The sequence below is a fragment of the Ambystoma mexicanum genome, chromosome 13 (assembly GCF_040938575.1).
Source record: "Ambystoma mexicanum isolate Mex_15411 chromosome 13, UKY_AmexF1_1, whole genome shotgun sequence".
NCBI classification, from domain to species: domain Eukaryota; kingdom Metazoa; phylum Chordata; class Amphibia; order Caudata; family Ambystomatidae; genus Ambystoma; species Ambystoma mexicanum.
Window position 1 is genome coordinate 84837038 of NC_090938.1, and position 19508 is coordinate 84856545.

At 50.9% G+C, this 19508-nt stretch overlaps 1 protein-coding gene across 2 annotated transcripts in view; it reads left to right on the forward strand.

The window, feature by feature from the left end:
* Positions 1–19508, forward strand: part of MOV10 (Mov10 RNA helicase) — a 196037-nt gene that overhangs the window by 129140 nt on the left and 47389 nt on the right. For both annotated transcript variants that reach the window (XM_069633328.1, XM_069633329.1), the window contains exons 11-12: positions 422–583; positions 1862–1965. In XM_069633328.1, coding sequence (XP_069489429.1) covers positions 422–583; positions 1862–1965 — 266 coding nt within the window. The remainder of the gene's footprint in view (positions 1–421; positions 584–1861; positions 1966–19508) is intronic.

Below are 19508 nucleotides of genomic sequence, written 5' to 3' on the forward strand. Positions count from 1 at the left end.
AAGGGAAACCACCCAGAGGAATTGCGTCTGCTGTTCCATCAATAAATAGCTTGTGCAGTTAATCTAAACAAAAGGATACGAGTAGTCCATATTCTATTCTACGCCAGCTGGTCCCAATAGCATAAGGACAAAGTCTTACTTCTATATGTTGAACATGGATTGAAGTAAAACAAATGTTACAGGTTTGAAGGAGCCACTGGAAGATTACATAATAGAAATCGGACTGGAACAGAGTAGTGGTGACTCATTTACAGTTGCATATTTAATAATAAGATGCCTGGTACTCGGGGCCTCATTTTGTCTGAATTACAATGTCTGCAGACTGCTAAAGGAAAATGATTAACCAGTGCTCTGGCCTCTTCTGTATGATGAATGTCCTGCTTTTATCTGTTTTGATTTTAAACTGTGTTCTTCCCATCAGATTTTGGAATGCATACCCACGTCCCATGTTCTTGCGTGTGCGCCTTCCAACAGTGCTGCCGATCTGCTTTGTGAGCGCCTCCTGAAACACAGAGATAAGCGGGAGCTTTTCAGGTTAAACGCAAGCAGCCGAGACTTCCGCATTGTCCCGGAGGTCATCAAGGTACGCATCTTGAGCTCCTTTTGAATTTCAGGACCTGCTATATTTTGTTATGAACCACTTTCTAATGGGGCTATTGATTTACAAGGAAACCACAACCAGTCTCATTAATTTGTCAGCACAGTTTGGGGATGTTACAAAAGCATGCACCTAATTCAAACCAGTGAAAGTCAAGTGCTAGTATCTCCAACTTGCAAGGGTCTGCTCCTGGGGAGATGGTGCTTTTTATTTTTTTATGGACCATGTTAGAAAGACTTGGTTGAGACTCTGCCGGGGGCCATCCACCCAAGAACAGGTCAGCGGGCTGTGTTCGTGCTGGTAGAGAGACTCCCAGAACCCAGAAATTTTTGCAATCTGGTTGGCCTCAGTTTTGGCCGAAAGGGGAACCTTCCGCCCACTTTGCAGGATCAGAGTTTGGGCAAGTGGGAATTGGAACCGAAATACAAGTTGGTCACATACACCCCTCTAGATATCCATAGCCTAGTAAAACCTTGCTAGGTAGGGGAGCCATGTAACGCCAGACTGAGAGCTGGACCTCTACCATAACTTGTGATTTTTTTTATTTCCTCGTGGGTTTGATTGGGTTGATCAGAAGTTACAGTCCTCTAGCGAGGCTGAGACAATTGTTTCAAGCTACTTGTTTTTACTTGCAAACTAAGACTGGTTAGCTTGACACCCAACATATGGGGTGCCATGAGGTACGTTGACTCCCCAGGCAAGATATGCCTACGTATGTCTGAGTGCAAGCATAGGAGCATTACAATACACTGGTGCATAATGGGTCGTATGTAGTGGACCAAGTGCTGGTTTGCATTTCATGAGAAGTGTTGATTAGTGGAATGCCATGTATGTTCTAAATCATGTTTACTGGCTGATGCTGATTAGTGGGTTCCTTTTTAGCTGCTGCTCAAAATTTTGTATTTTTGAATTTCTGTCCTTCGTTTTGTTCCAGCCACAGTAGATAATCTGGGCTGTGTTCATGTTTTCTTCAACGAGTGCTTACAGAACCTTTCCGGATTTAAAGCCTCAAAGGTTTCAAGATTGTGGAGCTTTTGGTTTATAAAGAAATGGGTAAAAAATTAAACTTACTTTGTTCAACCTGTGTCTTTGTGAGGGGTGATCCGGGACTTTACAGTTGTCATTTTCAAAACGTACTACAATTGTAGCGACGTTTGAGCCTTCTCAGTCAGTCGATTACGTATTAATTTGCCAAATTGGAAACCTTGTATTTGTTTCTAGTGATTTTTAAATTTGTTTATTTTTTTATTTTTAATACTACAGCCGTGCTGTAATTGGGATGACGCCAAGCAGTGTCACGTGTACCCCAACAAAGAAATTCTGCAGGGGTACAGGGTTATTATCACAACTCTTGTTACTGCTGGAAGGTAAGAGATTGCAAGCTTCAATCGTTCTCGTACTCTGTGGCGATGCATCATTACCTGAGATGGGCCCTATTAACAATTGTCATGGCTTGGGAGACACTTTCGCACAGTGCACGCTGTAGCACTAAAGTGGAGCGGATAAAATGGCTTTTATTTTGATCCAAAGGTAGCGCAGAGTTGATGATTATGACTTGATCTGCCGGTGTGGTGTGCTTGACCATCTGCAGCTGCTCACAATGAATGGTGTGACATGGGCAGGGTATTGCAGACTGACCAGGCACAACACATGGAAACGAAACACAAATGTGATGGGCAGGGGAGACTAAACGAAGCACAAATGCCAACATAATGTGGTAATTTACCTACCACATTAGATGTGTTCCTTTGATGTGTACAACTATTTCACTAATTTTGTGTGGTTTTGGTCTGTATCTTTGCTCCATCTGGTACTGCCTCTTCTAGAAGCATTCCATTGACTTACTAGCAATGAAATAGTCCATTTGAGCTAAAATGCCACACATGCACAGCACCATCTAGTATCCAAAGCGGTAGCTCACCTCAAGATCGGAGACCCACACCGATGCACTGTGGGAATGTAAATTAGCTCTAAAGCTTGCTTCTTGACCCAGATGGGGACAGTTCCATTGTCATATAGGAAAGTGTGCTGTTTCACACATGGCTGCATCAACCAAAGACTAATACCCCCCCCCCCGCCTCAAGCTTGCATCTGACTAGACACTGCTTGATGTAATGAAGATACTTATAATTTATCACAGGGCAGATTCATTTTCTGGCTCCTCCAACTGTTTTTAGACACCTGTGACGAATTTGAGGATCTTGCCCCGTCTCCTATAGAGGAAGACCTTTCTGAGGGGGACAGGGCAGTGCTTCCACAGTACAGTAATCCATGTGGGTGTGGTACACAGCAGGAGGATCACCTGAGAAGGGAAGCCCCTTATGGGTTTGGGGATGATAATCTTCAGGAGATGCAGTGGAAGTCCACTGACCTCTCCATTCTACTGCCACCTGCCCTGTTGTAATTGATGTGTTTATTGTACAGCAAAGTCAACTAGCTCATTAATGCACAGAACAGGGCAAACCAGCATTGACTTGTTCATTTTAAAACTATGTACTGAAACGAAAAACACCACTTTGAGCTTTAAGATCACTCCGGCAAAAGTAAGCAGTCTCGTTCGACAGTGAACCTGATTGGTCCCGGAGGACTCTCTTTTCCAACAAGGGACTTTAAATCCCCTTTACATTTTATATAGTGAGCCAGCACACCCCACCTTATGAGGAGTGCTGGGGGATACAATGTATGCCCTTTATTACTTGGTAACCTTTTGTTCTGATGCTTGTTAATCTGCTTAGAATCGCATGCTGTGCACATGGTCCGACATCCAGTGGTAACAGTGGTGTATTGCATCTTGTCTTTCGGGGACCGAAAGGGGACGTTGGCATAGGCGTGTCTGTACTATCCCTATTGTGATGTGTAGTGTAACCAAGATCCCTCACGCGCCGATGTCCCTCGTATTGTTTTTTCCCACTCTGATAACTGGTCACCATATAGAGGAGCTCCTACATAAGGTTCATTGTTTGTCTTAAACCGACTTGTCGGTTATTCCCCCTTGAAGTCACTTCGGCAGGAACAACTTCGACGAAGACTGCGGGGGATTTGTCTACGGTGGTGGATTTCTGCGCCTCAGATCCGGCGGCTGAAGCATCCACGTGGCTGGGTCGTCTGGCCGGCCTTCACATTAGGGAGAGTGGGGTCAGGGTGGCCATATCTTCGTTATGTCTTTCCTCTTCCCCCTCTGTCTGGTCATCTTTGTTTACACCTTTCGCTATGGAAAGGACTCCATCTAGGTTCTGCCCTTAGTGTAGGGTCAGATACCCATGGAAAGACTAGCACATAACGTGTAATTCTTGTCTCCCCTTAGATCACGATGGGAAGCGGTGTGCGGCTTGTAAACTTCTTCGGCCTAAGACCCTTAAGGAGCGCTGTGTAAAGTGGTGGGCCGCGTACGGTATGTCGTGGGCGGAACACTCTTCGCCCCCCCCCACCGCCACACCCCCACCGAAAGTGACGGGGGCACCTCCGATGACCAAACATCCGTGGCGGATGTTAGACCTCGAGGCGGACACTTCTAGGTCCGCCACGCCCGTACCTGACCCTTCAAGGCCTGACGCTAGCCTCGCTTCAGGGAAAACACCCGGCGATGGCGGTGTACAAAGAACGCATCACACTAAACACACAACCCCGGCTACGTCGAAAAAGGTGAAAGCTTCAGCAGGGCAGTTGAAAATTTCAGCGGATTTCTCTGATCGTTCAGATGAGCAGCCTTCCCCGCATCCACAGCAGCGTTTTGCGACTGTGCATTCCAAAACAAACCAGGGCGCTACCGCTAAATCAAGTTTACACGTCAAAGCGCAGACTTTCGACGCTCCAACAGTCACTAAAGGCCCGGTAGGCCCAAAATCTATGACTAGGCCTCAAGGCGAGAAACCTACCACTACGCCCGCTAACGCCGCGGTAGGTGGTAAATCTACTGATAGAACTTTTGGACCCACTAACTCACGCCGATTCGGCGGTGATTGAACACAGTATTGCAAGAATTACTTCGGCGGTTGGTTTGATACCTACTCCATCGAAAAACATGGGGCAGGACACGGGCAAATCTATAGATATGCCATGGTGCCCCGATTCTCACGAAACCTAAGAGGACAGTCAGGAGCCTCTTTCCAACACCCTGAGTGACAAATTTCAACACCAAGGGGCGGAAGACGATGCTTTTCCACCCGTAGGCCCTTCTGGTTCCTCTAAGTGGACAAGGGAGAAATTTGAAGGGTGTAGATTGTCTTGAGAAAATTATCAATTTTTCTGAACATCCTTCCCTGAAAAGATCTCGTGGAGGACCTAATTTTTAAATCTGCTTCACGTTTCCAAGATGATCAGCCCATGGTCCCTGTCCATCATGAAGACATCGTCCAGATGGACACTTATCAGGACATTTACAGTGAAGAAGACGCTTCCTTCCTGCAGGGCTACATTGAGGACCAGGTGGATGCTGCGGACAATTGGGAAGTAACCCAGCAAGTGGAGACGGACCCATGGACGCTCCCCCAACAAGATCAGGACACACATTTTCTGTGCCTAAATTCTCCTCCATCCACCCCGGCTCGCCAGGCCTCGCCTGTAGACGACCAAATAACCTTCAATGCCATTTTAAGGAAGGCAGCAGATCACTTCCAAAATCACTAATTAAGAAGCAGTACCCGAGCAGGACTTTGTAGAGGACATTCAAGGAGAAAGCCCCTCAAGCCAGGCCATTCCCCTCCTTAATTCTGTTAAAAGAAGATTGGCCCCCCTCCCTGGTGTCGCCAGCTCAGACTGGGGCAGTGAACCCAAGAGTGGAAAAGTTTTTTTTTTTTTCGGCCAGCTCCTTCGGACCCTCAATACATTAAAGGGCACGCCACCCCCGACTCCTTGGTAGTGACTACCACCCGGAAACGGGCAGGAGTACCCCATGCTATGGGGGAGGCACCTCTGGATAAAGAATGAAAGAGGTTGTATGCCTCAGGTAAGCGTATTACCTTGGCTGCTGCATATAGCGAATAACACTACGCTGCAGGCGAGTTATGCAGGCGCTCAATGGAAGCTAGTACAGGAAGGTCTCCGGGAAGTCCCAAAACCTGTCCGGTCCACGCTTCTCACCATTGTTGCCGAAGGCAGGCAGGTAAACCAGAATGTAATAAAGAACACGCTGGACACTGCTGGGACAGCAGGCAGGTCTCTGGCCCAGGGCACTTTACTTAAGCGGCACGCTTGGCTTTGTAACTCAGGTTTCAAGCCTGAGACACATGCCGCTCTCATCAACAAACCCATTGAAGAAACTAACCTCTTCGGAAAGGCGGTCGATGAGGCCCTGGAAACGACAAAGAAAGAGCATGAGACTCTTAAGTCCCTGCAACAGATTACTCAAAAACCTTCCCCCCCCCCAAAGGGGGTAATTCTCGTCGGTCCTTTCGAGGGCAGTCCCGTGCAAGTCAGAACTATAGCACAGGAAACTTTAATGCTGGACAAACATCAGGAAGCCCTGCATACGACCCACCAAGGGGTCAGCGATGCGGAAAAGCCAGAGGTACAGGCCCCAATCCTAGAGGAGCCGCAGCCTCTGGTCAGAAATAACCATCAGATCCAGGTCACCTCCCATGTCACCCTGGTTGGGGGGGCGCTTAACCTCTTTCCTCACGGCATGGGAGGGGATGACTTCAGACCAGTGGGTCATAAGTGCCCACGGGTACTGCATGGAAATCGCTCGACCTCCACAGTTCAAACCCCTGCGCCTCTCACCGGACTACCTGGAGATCCTCAATCAAGAGGTGGAAGCGCTGCTGTGAAAGGACACCATAGAAGCCGTCCCAATTCTTCTGGTAAACTAGGGTATTTATTCAGTGTACTTCCTTGTACCCAAAAAGGACCTCACCATGCACTCTGTCCTAGACCTGCACCCAGCGAACAAGTTCGTAAAACCTCAAAAGTTTTGCATGGTAATGCTACAGGAGGTGATCCCACTGTTGAACCAGGAACTACATGGCAACATTGGACATGAAAGATGCATACTTTCATATTTCAATGAAGCCAGCGCACAGGAAATATCTAAGGTTCATGATGGAGGACAGGCATTACCAATTCAAAGAGCTCCCACTCGGCACCGCCTCAGCGCCAAGAGTGTTTACAAAGGTCTTGGCAGTAGCAGCAGCACACCTGCGCAGACTATCCATCCCGGTTTACCCTTACCTCGACGACTGGCTCATAACAGGGGACTATTACGGCACATGTTTTTTTGAAAACCCAAAAGACTGTAGACCTTCTTTTCAGTCTGGGTTTATCTATCAACGAGAAGAAATTAAGTCTAGTCCCCAGTCAAATAAAACAATTTCTCGGAGCTCTAATCCAGACGAAAGCCGGCCTCATCTTCCCCTCCGGGAGGGTTCAGAACATGCTTTTTCAGATCCCTCCAATATGTAGCCATTCGGGAGGTGACGTTGCGCAAAGCCATGCGTTTGCTAGGAATGATGGCGTCATGCATATACTTGGTTCCCAATGCGTGGCTGCGCATGCGTCCCATGCAAGATGGCTCAACAGCCAGTGGTGTCAGGCCAGCGGATAATGGGAAGATCTGCTAGTTGTCTCGCCAGCCCTCGTTCTCACTCTGCAGTGGTGGTCAAGGGAAAACCTCTTGAAGGGGAAAACCTTCACCACCCCTGCAGTGGAAGCCACTCTCACAACGGACTCCCCTCTCACTGGGTGGGGGGGGGCTCACCTGCTTCAGCAGACAGCGCATGGAGTGTGGTCCCCACAAGTAGCGTCCAAACATATACATTTACTGGAGCTATTAGCGGTTTTCAAGGAATTAAAGGCCTTTCAGATGCAACTACAAGGGAAGACAGTGCTAATTCTAACAGACAGCACTACAGCCATGTATTACCTGAACAAACAGGGGCACTCACTCTCCAGGGCTATCCAAGCTGTCCCAAAACATTTGGATCTGGGCTCTCAAACACAAGCTGTTTCTGTTGTCGGGAACTAAATCTTCTGGCAGACGTGCTCAGCAGAGATTTCCCTCTGCCCATAGAATACGAATGGCGTCTGCACGAAGACATCGTGTCCAACGTCTTCGCAGAATGGGGCTTCCCAGAGATCGACCTATTTGCGACTCAGGAGAACACCCAATGCCAAGACTACGCCTCCAGGTACCCCCAGAACCGTTCCAAGGGAATGGTCTCTGGATAACATGGTCAGAGAAATTTGTCTACGCTCCCCCCGTTACCCCCCAGAGTCCCCTTCTCAACAAAATAGTGCACAAGATGCACCAGGAACCAGTTACGATGTTGGTGGCCCCCATGTGGGCCCGCCAACCCTGGTTCACTCATCTAATGGAAATGTCCCCCTCCCTACCAATAAGACTACCCTGCCCGTACAACATGTTGTCTCAGGACAGGGGGGGGGGGGGGGCCTACACCCATGCCCACAAACTCGGAACTTAGCAGCCTGGCTGAGGTCATAGAGTTTGGACACCTACAGCTCCCTCAGAGGTGCATGGACATACTCTGGAAAGCTAGAACACCTGACGCCTGTAATTGCTATGCCAGCAAATGGAAACATTTTGTCATCTGGTGTAATACCAAGGGCGTCGATCCCATTGTTTGCTCACCAACACACATTGTGCTGTACCTAACCCATTTGTTGGACACAGGGTTGGTCTTCAATTCCCTAAAGGTTCATCTGGCTGCTCTTTCAGCCTACACCACATCCCAACAAAAGTTGTCGTGATGGAAGATACTGGTGATTAAGGCCTTTATGGAAGGGGTTAAGAGGATTTATCCTCCAATTTCTCACCCAGCTCCTGGATGGGGATCTAAATGTGGTTTTAACCAGGCTCATGGGTTCTCACTTTAGGCCAATGCATAAAGCAAGTCTAAAAGACCTTACTGCTAAGATGTCCTTCCTAGTGGCTATCACTTCTATCAGAAGGGTTAGCGAACTATAGGCCCTTTCTGTTCTAGACCCCTTTGTTACAGGCCACAGGGATAAGGTAGTTCTGCGCAATCATCCCTTATTCGCGCCTAAATTCATCTCTGTTCCATGTGAACCAATCGATTGAACTACCTACCTTTTTCCAGAATCCCACTGGCATGGCCGAAAGAAGCCTAGACACACTAGATGGGTGCAGGGCAGTCATGTTCTACATGGAAAGAACAAAACCATTGAGGAAAACAAACCAACTTTTTCATTTCAGTGGCAGCTGGTAGAGAGGGGGATCCTGTCTCTAAATCGGCTATCTAAAGGTGAATTGTCAAATTCGTCACACTGTTAACACTTTTGCTAGGAGAGAACTGCCATTCAAGCCTAGAGCACATTCTACTCTGGGCACTGGGGCTTCCATCGCATTCATTGCAAATGTTCCCCTAGAGTCCATTTCCAAAGCGGCAACCTGGAGTTCTGTACACACCTTTACAAAGCACTGTTGCCTAGACACTTGTTCTAGGTCTGATTCTCAGGTGGGACAAGCAGTACTAAGACATCTTTTCTCTACTGTTCCTTCTCACTACCCACCTCCATCTCCGGGTACTGCTCGCTAGTCTATGCACAGCATGTGATTCTAAGCAGATTAACAAGCATCAGAAGACATGCATTACTCACCGTAATAGCATTTCTGATGATTGTATCTGCTTAGATTCACATGCGCCCGCCCTACCTCCCCGCTCGGGGTGGAAGGAACATAGACGTCTTACTAATTTATCTCTTCATGTACTTGCTCTCAATAGCCTTGGGCTCCCACATGGCAGAAAAAATACAATCAGAGGGACCTCGGCGCGTGAGGGATTTTGGGTACACTACACGTCACGATAGGGATAGTGTTACAGACACGCCTATGCCGACGTCTCCTTTCGGTCCCTGAAAGACAAGATGCAATACTCTGCGGTTACCACTGGGTGTTGGACCATATGCGCAGCATGTGAATCTAAGCAGATCCAATCATCAGAAATGCTACTACGGTAAGTAATGCATGTCTTACAATTGCAAGTGTACTTGAATGACTGGTGGCAGCGGTTTTACCTTGGTGGCTTTTTAGTCGTATTACTTGCAGGCTGTTAAACCAGCCTCAGTAATGCATAGAAGGGCCACCATTTTGCTAAAATAGTGGGCTCCTTCTTTTTTTCGTCATTTCTCATTTGCTTGTAGTTTGAGCTCTTCCCTGTGATTCTAGGCAGGAATGACCTCGGAGGATGTTTTGTCTTCAGCCACAATCCTTTGTATTCCCCGCCGAGGCTCCAGAGTTTGAGAAGGCAGGAAGCGAGGGAGTGGTCAAACTCTGCAGCCCTTTGTCTGTCACCTTGCTTGTAAGGAACCGACACCAGTGAGGTGCTGACTGTTTTGATTGGACAGCCAGACAGCGCCTTTCTGTAAACCACAGAAAGAGATTTCTGAAGTTGTGCTGTAGTGCCTGATAAAAACTCAAACTGGAAGCTGCTGACAAGTCTACCACTGGAGTGGAAACCGAAGAGGAAGGTGTAGAAAGGACATCTGCAGTGATTTCCAGCAACTAGAGAGCCTGCTGTGTAACCAAACCTGACTTAACATTCCTTCCAATCAACCAGGGGTCCCGAATTCGATGACTCATAGAGGCAGGTGAGATCCCTAGTCTCCCGAAGACTTGCATTTTGAGCCATCCGACGACCTCTTGTGACCTTGCTGGTCTGCAAACCACCAATACCCTGGGACCTCAAGCCTGAGTGGGGCGCATTGTCTTAATAGGTCCAAAACCTTGAACTTCCAAAGACACAATTTGAATCCTTGGAAGTCTCCTCACCAGAGCGTAGGACCAGATTATTAAAGAGAATCCGACCAGCGATTTTCGTTCTTCATCTGGCTGATGTAAAAAGGCACCAAATCCACAGGGTGGAGGGAATCCATGAAGAAACCTTTGCTGGAAACCTCCTCTGACTGCTGCAAGTTCCCATCCAGTGGCTCGTTCTTTCGTCTCCTGCCCAAGAATCCAGGGGTGGGGTCCTGTGCTGCTGCATCCTGAAGGCATCCACTCTTAAGCTGCTCTTTTCTCCTACGGTACTGTGTTGGCTTGGGTAACAGTTACCTTGAGTCTGGTGTACATCTGGGGAGGCTGAGTGGGTGATTCGTGTGGTTGGGAGTTTGCCCACAACACTTGGACAAGCTGCCTTACTCCTACTCCTCAACCCATCTGCAGCTTTCGACCTGGTCGATCATTCTGTCCTATGCTCACACCTCTACTCATCAGCACACCTCTCTACTGACGCTATTACCTGGATCACATCATTCCTTAATGGTAGAACTATGAGGGTCTTCTCTCCCACTGCTGCAGCAGACCCCATACCTATCACTTGTGGTGTGCCACAGGGATCCTGTGTCTCCCCTACTCTGTATAATATATTTACCAAGCCCCTTTTCGATGATCTGGATCATCTCGGTATCACCTACACTAACTATGTGGATGATACCCAGATCCTCCTTCCGCTTTCTGGAGATTATGGAAAGGATTTGGCCTTGCTAAATATAGTGTACATCATCATCCAGGCATGGATGGCCACTCATGGACTATGCCTGAATGATGATAAAACAGAGCTGATCATCCTAGGCACCACCTCCAGCCTAAAGAAACTGGGCCCGGCATACAATACCGCCATGATTGATGGGAACAATATCAGTCGGACAAGAGGTCAAAACACTGGGATTCTACCTGGATTCTAATTTCTCCTTTAAAAGACAAGTGAGCTCCCTAGCATCTTCCACGGCATACACATGCAAATTAATCCGCGCAGCCAAACCATTTCTCTCGGACAGTAGCTGCCTTACACTTGCCAGAGCCCTCATATTGACCCGCCTTGACTACTGCAACGCCCTCTACTTAGGATCATCCAAGGCCACTACCAGCAAGATACAAATCCTCCAGAACAGCGCTCTTAGAGCAGCTCTGGGCATCTCTAGAAGAGAACACATAACAGGATTCAGCCAACAGAACTGGCTCTCCACTAATGACAAAATCCTCTTAAAAACGGCATCACTCGCCCACAAAGCTCAACAATGCTGCCCCAACCTATCTGGTTAATAGATTTCACAGACAATCTTCCTTAAGACCTGTAAGAACGGCATATAAAGACTGCCTATCCGTTCCCAACTACAAACGTGCGACCATAGGTGGAAACAGCTTCCCGGTAAAAGCGGCCAAGTTGTGGAACTCCTTGCCTGCACACCTCAGAATGGACCTACCTTACCAAAACTTTGCACCAAGGTAGTTTCATGGCTGCAAACAGAGGCCCACTAGGACTATAAATGCAGCAACACCTGCACACTATCCACGTGTGCCTACCTGTCTACTTGTACATAATGCCTGTCTACCTCACTGCTGCTTTGTATATAACATTGGTTTACCGTATTGTCCTACGGATATGTATTCTTATGATGACTGCAACTAAGCTTAGAAAATTCTTGTAAATGCTGCGCCCTGATACCTCTGGGTATTCTTGCGCATTATAAATAATAAAAACAAACAAACTTGCCCGGGCCCAATGCTGAATGCATATAGGGAGCCTTCTCTGAAATCCCTGAGCACTTAACTAACTTTGAAAGTGAATACTTACTGGTTTAAGAAGATCCCTTATGAAACTTTGAGTTTCCTACAACTGAACCCTTATCTCAACCTGCCTACAGCTAGCACCTAGACCACTAGGGTCCCTCTTCTGCCTCTTGGAACTCATGCAATAGACTATGGAAGGACTGGATAAGGAAATCATTCTGCCTTGAAAGTATAAAACGTGTAAAATTACGTACTTGCTGAAATAATTAGTGTGGTAACGATCTCTGTAAAAGAAGTTAAAAGGTGCCCTTAAGGTATACTTGTCTTTGTTGCATTGTGCCCTCTAAAAAGTATATAAGTTGCTTTACTAACTTGGTGCCCCCGCTACAGAATAATACATGTTGGTATGGTTGTATCATTGCTTGACTGTGTAAAAGGATTACCAATAGGGTTTACCTACCTTGAATAACTGGGTTCTTCTTACAGTGTAAGTGGGTTTTGCTCCCCCTGATCTGCTTTATGCAGATCTAAAACAATCTAGAAGTTAGTTGCTTGTAGTCCCTCTTAAAGGTATATGGTTGGTTACTTTGAATAGCTGCTGCTCTTCTAAACTTGTATAACACTGGGTTGTGCCCCTTCTGAAAACTGCTTGGAGCATTTCCAAAAAAGTCAAAGGGTCAATTACATACGTTGAATAACATTGCATTCTTCTTAAAGTGTAATAGGGGTTTGCTTTCACTGGTTTGCTTGGTGCATTCTAAAATGGTTGTGTTCATACTTATCCTTGAGTAGCTTGAGGCCCCTCCAGAAAGCAGTTGATTGACTGGCTCCGAACTGAGTTCTAAAAAATGTTGCAAGGTGTATACTTGTAACAGGGTTGGTTTATTATGTGAGTTCATAACTGTGCCACTGCATGACTGACAGGGTCTACTACCCTTGAAATACTGTTGGTATTTATATCAAACCTGGTTTTACACCCCAATAATAGCTGGCTGCCATTCTGAATGTGTTAATGCCAGGAAGACTGATCCTCCTCATTGGGACACCTGCTCCCTCCTTTCCTTTCTCACTCTTGCTGCCCACCCTGAGTCCTCTACCTGCTCCTTCCAGTGAGGCTAAGATAATCTACGACTCTGACCTCTCTCCTCAAATCTCTGTCTCTAAGAAGTCACACTATCAGATGCACCTGATCTACGGTATTCCTTCTTTCTCCAGCATGGGGTCTGGCATGGATTCACATGCTCATGAATATTCCCCGTCGTCAGGCTGGGAATCCTCGGTAAAGAAAAAACCAGTATCCGTTTCGTTTCTGATCTGTCTTTCGTAGTAATAACCAATCACTGGTCTCTGCGTCATACTGACCACAGCCAATGACTGCCCTCTACCTAAGCACCGCCTCCGGCAGCCATCTTCAGATTTTTACCGCACGTTCATGTGTTGGGATCCTCGTGCTATTGCTCTCTAGAGTTAGTGCTATTTTTTCACGTTTTTTTCTCAAAAACTTCGTTTTTTCGGTCAAAAGAGCCTCAAGCTCCACCGACTCACCATCCGATCAACGGGGACCCGTTTCGGATTCGTCTGCGCCCCTCAAGGGTGACTATTTCGTCGAGCTACGCTTTTGGAGGACTCCAGAAGTTTCTCAGGCCCGGCCATGGCCCAGGAGAAGGGAAGCTCGACGCCCGGAAAGCTGTTCAGGGTCTGCCCTGGATGCCAGCTGCAGAACGTCTTCAAGGAGGACGAACACTCTTTTTGTCTTTACTGCCTACATGAGGACAAGACGCACGTGGAGAAGGACTGTGCGTTTTGCGGCAACATGTCGGAGCGGACCATGAAGGACCGCCATCAACGTCTCGCCAACTGGCTAGAAGGGAAGAGCCCGTCCGGCGAGAAGAAAAGGAAGAAATCCGAGCGGTCTTCTAAGACCTTTGAGGACGCCCCGGCGACGTGGGTCCAACATAAGGCCAAGCACCGCAAGTCCGCTGGCATCGGGAGCGCCGAACGGTCGGGCTCTACGGGCGCCAGGCAGGGCGCACCCTCCCCGGCACCATCAACCACGAGCCAACGCCCTGGGTCGGGTAAGAGGAAGGCCGAGCACCCGGCGAAGCTCCTGGAGAGGCCCCGGTCGAGCTCGAAGGCGGAGGGGGAGCGAGGCAGTGTCCCCCCCCCCCCCCCCCCCGCTCAAGGATAAGGCGGTGAGCGCACCTAAGGTGGTGAAGGCCTTAATCCATCCGGCCAAGCCCTCTATCGAAACTGTTGCGGCGGCCCTGGCTCAGCCTGTGGAGGCTACACCAGTGGTGGCGACCTCGGGGCTCAGAGTCTCCCTGCCACCTCGGAGGGAGTCCTCTTTTGTGCCCATCGATAGGACCCCCGTGGAGAAGAAAAAGGGGGGGGCAGGGCGTCGTCGTAGATTCGGCTTCAACCTCGGAGGAGGAACTGGTCGAGGTCTTAAGCCACGGCCTCGGCGTGGAAGAAGACCGGCCCGTCGGGATGGATCCCGACGCAGGTGACGACGACATCGTCGAGGGTACCGACGGGGCCCCTGATCGCCCGTCGGATTTCCCTCTGCCAGCGCCGCGAGACAACTCGGCGGCCATTTTGTTGGCTATACAGTCCTTCTGCTCTGAGATAAGGACGAGACTACCGTTGCCGACGGAACCTCTCCCGTCGGGGGACCCAGAACCGGGACCTTCTGGTGTTCCCCCTACCAAGAAAAGAAGGATCCACCCTCCACCTCCTTTTCAGCCGTCGCGCCCCTTCCAGCCCTCCTCCCCGTCCACCCGAGGGGATGATACGGGGACTGACACGGCAGCGACGGGTACGGACGACGAGGTATACGACGAGGATGTACCGTCGTCGCCTCCCACCAGGGCTTCTCCGCCCGACGAGATTGGATCGTTCCACTCAATGATCGCCAGGGCATCCGAGCTTTTCCAACTCTGCCCTGAGGAGAAGAAGAAGGAAGGTTTCCTTTATCAGCGGCGCGAGGCCAAGAGGAAGACGGTCCTTGCGGTGCCTCTATTGGACGACATTTGGGATGAGGGCCTCACCCTCCTCAAGAACCCGTCCACGACGCCAGCCTGAAGAGACCGGTACGAGAAAAAGTACCGGGTCCCGGACACGGCCCCCCTGTGCCTCCGGGCGCAGCCTACTCCGGACTCCGTCGTCTCCGCGGCGGCCAGGAAAAAAGCGGGGGGGGGGGTGCGGCCTCCACATCGACTTCCCCACCGGACGGCGAGGGAAAGAAATTGGACGCTATGGGACGCAGTCATCTCGTCTGCAGCGACGACGATTAAAGCTGCCAACGCCTTGGCTATCGTGGCCCGATACGACAGGGAGCTCTGGTACAAACTGGCTCCCCTCCTGGACTTCTTGCCGGACGACAAGAGGGCAGAGGCCCTGGAGATCCTGCAGGAAGGTGAGATGGCTTCGGACCACGCCATTACCGTTGCGACGGACATCGCCGACACTGGGTTCCGCCAGTTGGGCAACGGCGTTTGCCTTAGGCGGCGTGGATGGCTCAAGGCTACGGACTTCCGTCAAGACGTTCAGACCAGAGTCCTGGACATGCCCTTCGATGGGAACAACCTGTTTGGGAAGTCGGTGGACGATTCCCTTCAGGCCATTAAAGCGGACACCGAGACGGCCCGGGCCCTTGGAGTTCTGCAACAGCGACGGACACCCTTTCGGAGCAGCGGAGGCAAGGGTGCCTCCAAAGGTTCCGGTGGCAGTTTCTCCTCCTACCGTCAAGCGGCCCGCTCGTCATCTCAGGAGGGCTACAGAGGACGAGGCAAGCCTGGCGGACCCCGCCGTCGTCGCCAAGGACAAGGCGCTAAAGCCTCGTCGAAGCAGGATTGAACCGGCCGGGGGGTCGGGCCCCCACCGAAGCACCCCGGTGGGAGGCCGGCTGGCGAGCTTCGTCAGCGTATGGGAGTCCATCTCCACCGACCGTTGGGTGCTGGACGCCTTGGCCCGGGGCCACGCGCTCGAGTTTCAAAGAAAGTGTCCGCGCGTCCCCCCCGTGGCCAGGAAAGAACTTCACGTCCCTCAACTTCTCCTGGAGGTGAAGGCGATGCTCAAGAAGGGCGCCATCGAACTCGTCCCAAAGAGGCTTCGGGGCTCCGGAGTCTACTCGAGATACTTCCTCGTGAAGAAGAAGACGGGGGGGATGGTGCCCCATCCTGGACCTGCGACGTCTGAACAAGTTCATCAAGACGCAAAAGTTCCGGATGGTCACCCTCCAGCACGTCCTGGGTCAGCTGGAGGAAGGAGACTTCCTGTCGTCGTTGGATTTGGAGGATGCCTACTTCCATATTCCCATCTTGAAGGGGCACCGAAAATTCCTCAGGTTTGTGGCCCAAGGGCGTCATTACCAGTTCAAAGCCCTCCCCTTCGGTCTACGGTCGGCACCCAGGGTGTTCACCAAGTGCCTCGCACCGGTGGCGGCTCAGCTGCGCCGCGAAGGATCCACGTCTACCCCTACCTGGACGACTGGCTCATCCGGGCCAAGACAAGGGAGCCCGCCGTGGTTCACACGGCAAGGACCGTCCAACTTCTCACGGACCTGGGATTCTCCGTGAACTACGCCAAATCCCACCTGGTACCCGCGCAAGACACTCTGTTTCTGGGAGCGAGGCTCAACACAGTGTCCCTTCTGGCCTCCCCGTCGGAGGAGAGGACCAGGACCATTCTGGGCAAGGTGCAGCGGATGTTGGTGGCCGACGCGGCCAAGGTGAGGTCCATCAAGTCCCTCCTCGGAATGATGTCTTCCTGCATCTACCTCATTCCCATGTGCAGGCTCCGGATGCGCCCGTTGCAGGAGTTCCTGGACGCGCGCTGGATCCAAACGACGGGCAGCTTCGAGGAAAGGATCACACTCGACGAGAGTTTCCAACGAGCGATCCGGTGGTGGGGCACCCGCGCGCATCTGACGGCGGGCATGGACTTCCAGACCCCAGCCCACCAGGAGACAGTGACCACGGATGCCTCCCTGGAAGGGTGGGGAGCGCACACCGAAAATCTGCACGCAAGGGGCCTTTGGCTCCCGATGGAGAAATCCTTACATATCAACGTCCTGGAGCTCCGTGCAGTGTTTTGGGCCCTCGGGTCCTTCCTTCCGTCCCTCAAGGGCAAGGTGGTGAGGATCTTCACCGACAACACCACCACCATGTTTTACATCAGAAAACCGGGCGGAACCAGGTCCCCAGCACTGTCCAAGGAGGCGCAGGACCTGTGGCATTGGGCAGTCGCCCAAGGGATGTTTCTGGTGCCGTTTCATCTGGCAGGGATAAGAAACACCATCGCCGACTCACTCAGCAGGGAGCTGCGCTCGTGCCACGAGTGGGAGCTACGGCAGGATCTAGTGGATCGCCTCTTCCGACGGTGGGGCACACCCCAGATCGACCTGTTCGCGACGGCGACGAACTCCAAGTGCCGGAGGTTCGCCAGCAGGTTTCCCCAGGCGAGGAGCATGGGCGATGCTTTCTCGTTCCCCTGGGAGGGCCTGTTCCTCTACGCGTTCCCTCCTTTGCCACTGCTAATCCGGCTCGTCAACCAGCTCAAGAGGTCACGGTGCAGGATGATCCTCGTCGCACCTGCGTGGCCGAGGCAGATATGGTTCCCGGACCTTCTGGACTTGTCAGCCTCCCCGCCAATCAAGCTGCCGGTGGACGCGGATCTGCTCTCCAGGGAAGGAGGTGCCATCCTCCACCACGACCCGAAATCGCTGAACTTGCAGGCCTGGCTCCTGCAGCGCTAGAGTTTGGAGGATACGACATACCGGCCGACTGCAGAGAGGTTCTTGCAAAGGCCAGGGCGTCCTCGACTCTTAAATGCTACGGACACGAATGGAAGAGGTTCTCTGTCTGGTGCCACGCACAGAAGATTAACCCTCTACGGATTACGGCTCCCCAAGTTCTGCCGTACCTGCTGACGCTGGCTAAAGCTGGACTGGCACACGCGTCCATCAAGATTCATCTTGCTGCGATCTCCCGATACACCAGAACCACGGGACGGACGTCCTTGTGGTCTCATCGTCTGGTGAAAGAGTTCATGAAGGGACTGTTCAGATCGTTCCCGCCGGTGAAGGCTCCGGCCCCGGCGTGGGAGCTAAACGTGGTGCTGACCAAGCTCATGGGACCTCCGTTCGAGCCTCTGCACTCGGCCCCGTTGAAGTTTCTGTCGTGGAAAACAGCGTTTCTTGTGGCCATCACCTCCGCACGACGGGTGGGAGAGATCCAGGCCCTTTCCTGCAAGGCCCCGTACTTGACTTTGCACGACACGAGGGTAGTGCTCAGGACGCACCCCTCCTTCATGCCCAAGGTACCGTCGGACTTCCATCTCAATGAACCCTTGGTGTTGCCTGTATTCTTCCCGTCGCCTTTGTCGCCGGCTGAGGACTTTGCACTCGCTGGATGTGGCTAGAGCGCTGAAGTTCTACGTGGACCGCACGAAGTGTTTTCGGAAGACGTCACAACTCTTTGTGAACTTTGGACCTGTCAATCAGGGGAAGGCTCTCTCGAAGGCTTCCATTTCCAGATGGCTCTCCGGCTGTATCATGTACTGTCATCGGTTGGCAAACCGACCGCTGCCCGGCCGTCCGAGAGCCCATTCCACCAGAGCGATCGCAGCTACCACGGCGTTCCTTTCTGGTGTGCCCCTGCTGGACATATGCAGGGCTGCTACGTGGAGGTCGACGCACACCTTCACGAAGTTCTACTGCGTCGATCGGGATTCCAGGGAGGAGTCCAGGGTCGGCCAAGCAGTGCTGCGCAACCTGTTCGCCTGAGGTGAGCCTGGTGAGGAGGTAAGATGCTTAATGTTGAGTTTGATGCAATGCTTAATGTTGAGCCTTTGCCACCTCCCGTGGTTGTGCATGTGTGTACTGCTATGTTTTCTTTATTCATGAGCATGTGAAGCTGGAGAAGGAACAAGTTACTTACCTGTAACTGTTGTTCTCCAGCATGGGTCTGGCATGGATTCACAAGCGAACCCTCCCGCCTACCCCTCTGCGGCTCTTCTCTTGGTCATACTGCCACTTCACGTGCTTCCAAATCTGAAGATGGCTGCCGGAGGCGGTGCTTAGGTAGAGGGCAGTCATTGGCTGTGGTCAGTATGACGCAGAGACCAGTGATTGGTTATTACTACGAAAGACAGATCAGAAACGAAACTGATACTGGTTTTTTCTTTACCGAGGATTCCCAGCCTGACGACGGGGAATATTCATGAGCATGTGAATCCATGCCAGACCCATGCTGGAGAACAACAGTTACAGGTAAGTAACTTGTTCCTTACTCGCATCGCCCAGAAGCTCACTTTCTCCAGAGCCCTGGTACTCTCTAAGCTGGGCTACTGTAATAGCCACTTTCTAAATCTCTACACTTCACCCCCTTTACAACTTATCCAGAACAGGACTTCAAGACTTTTCATTGG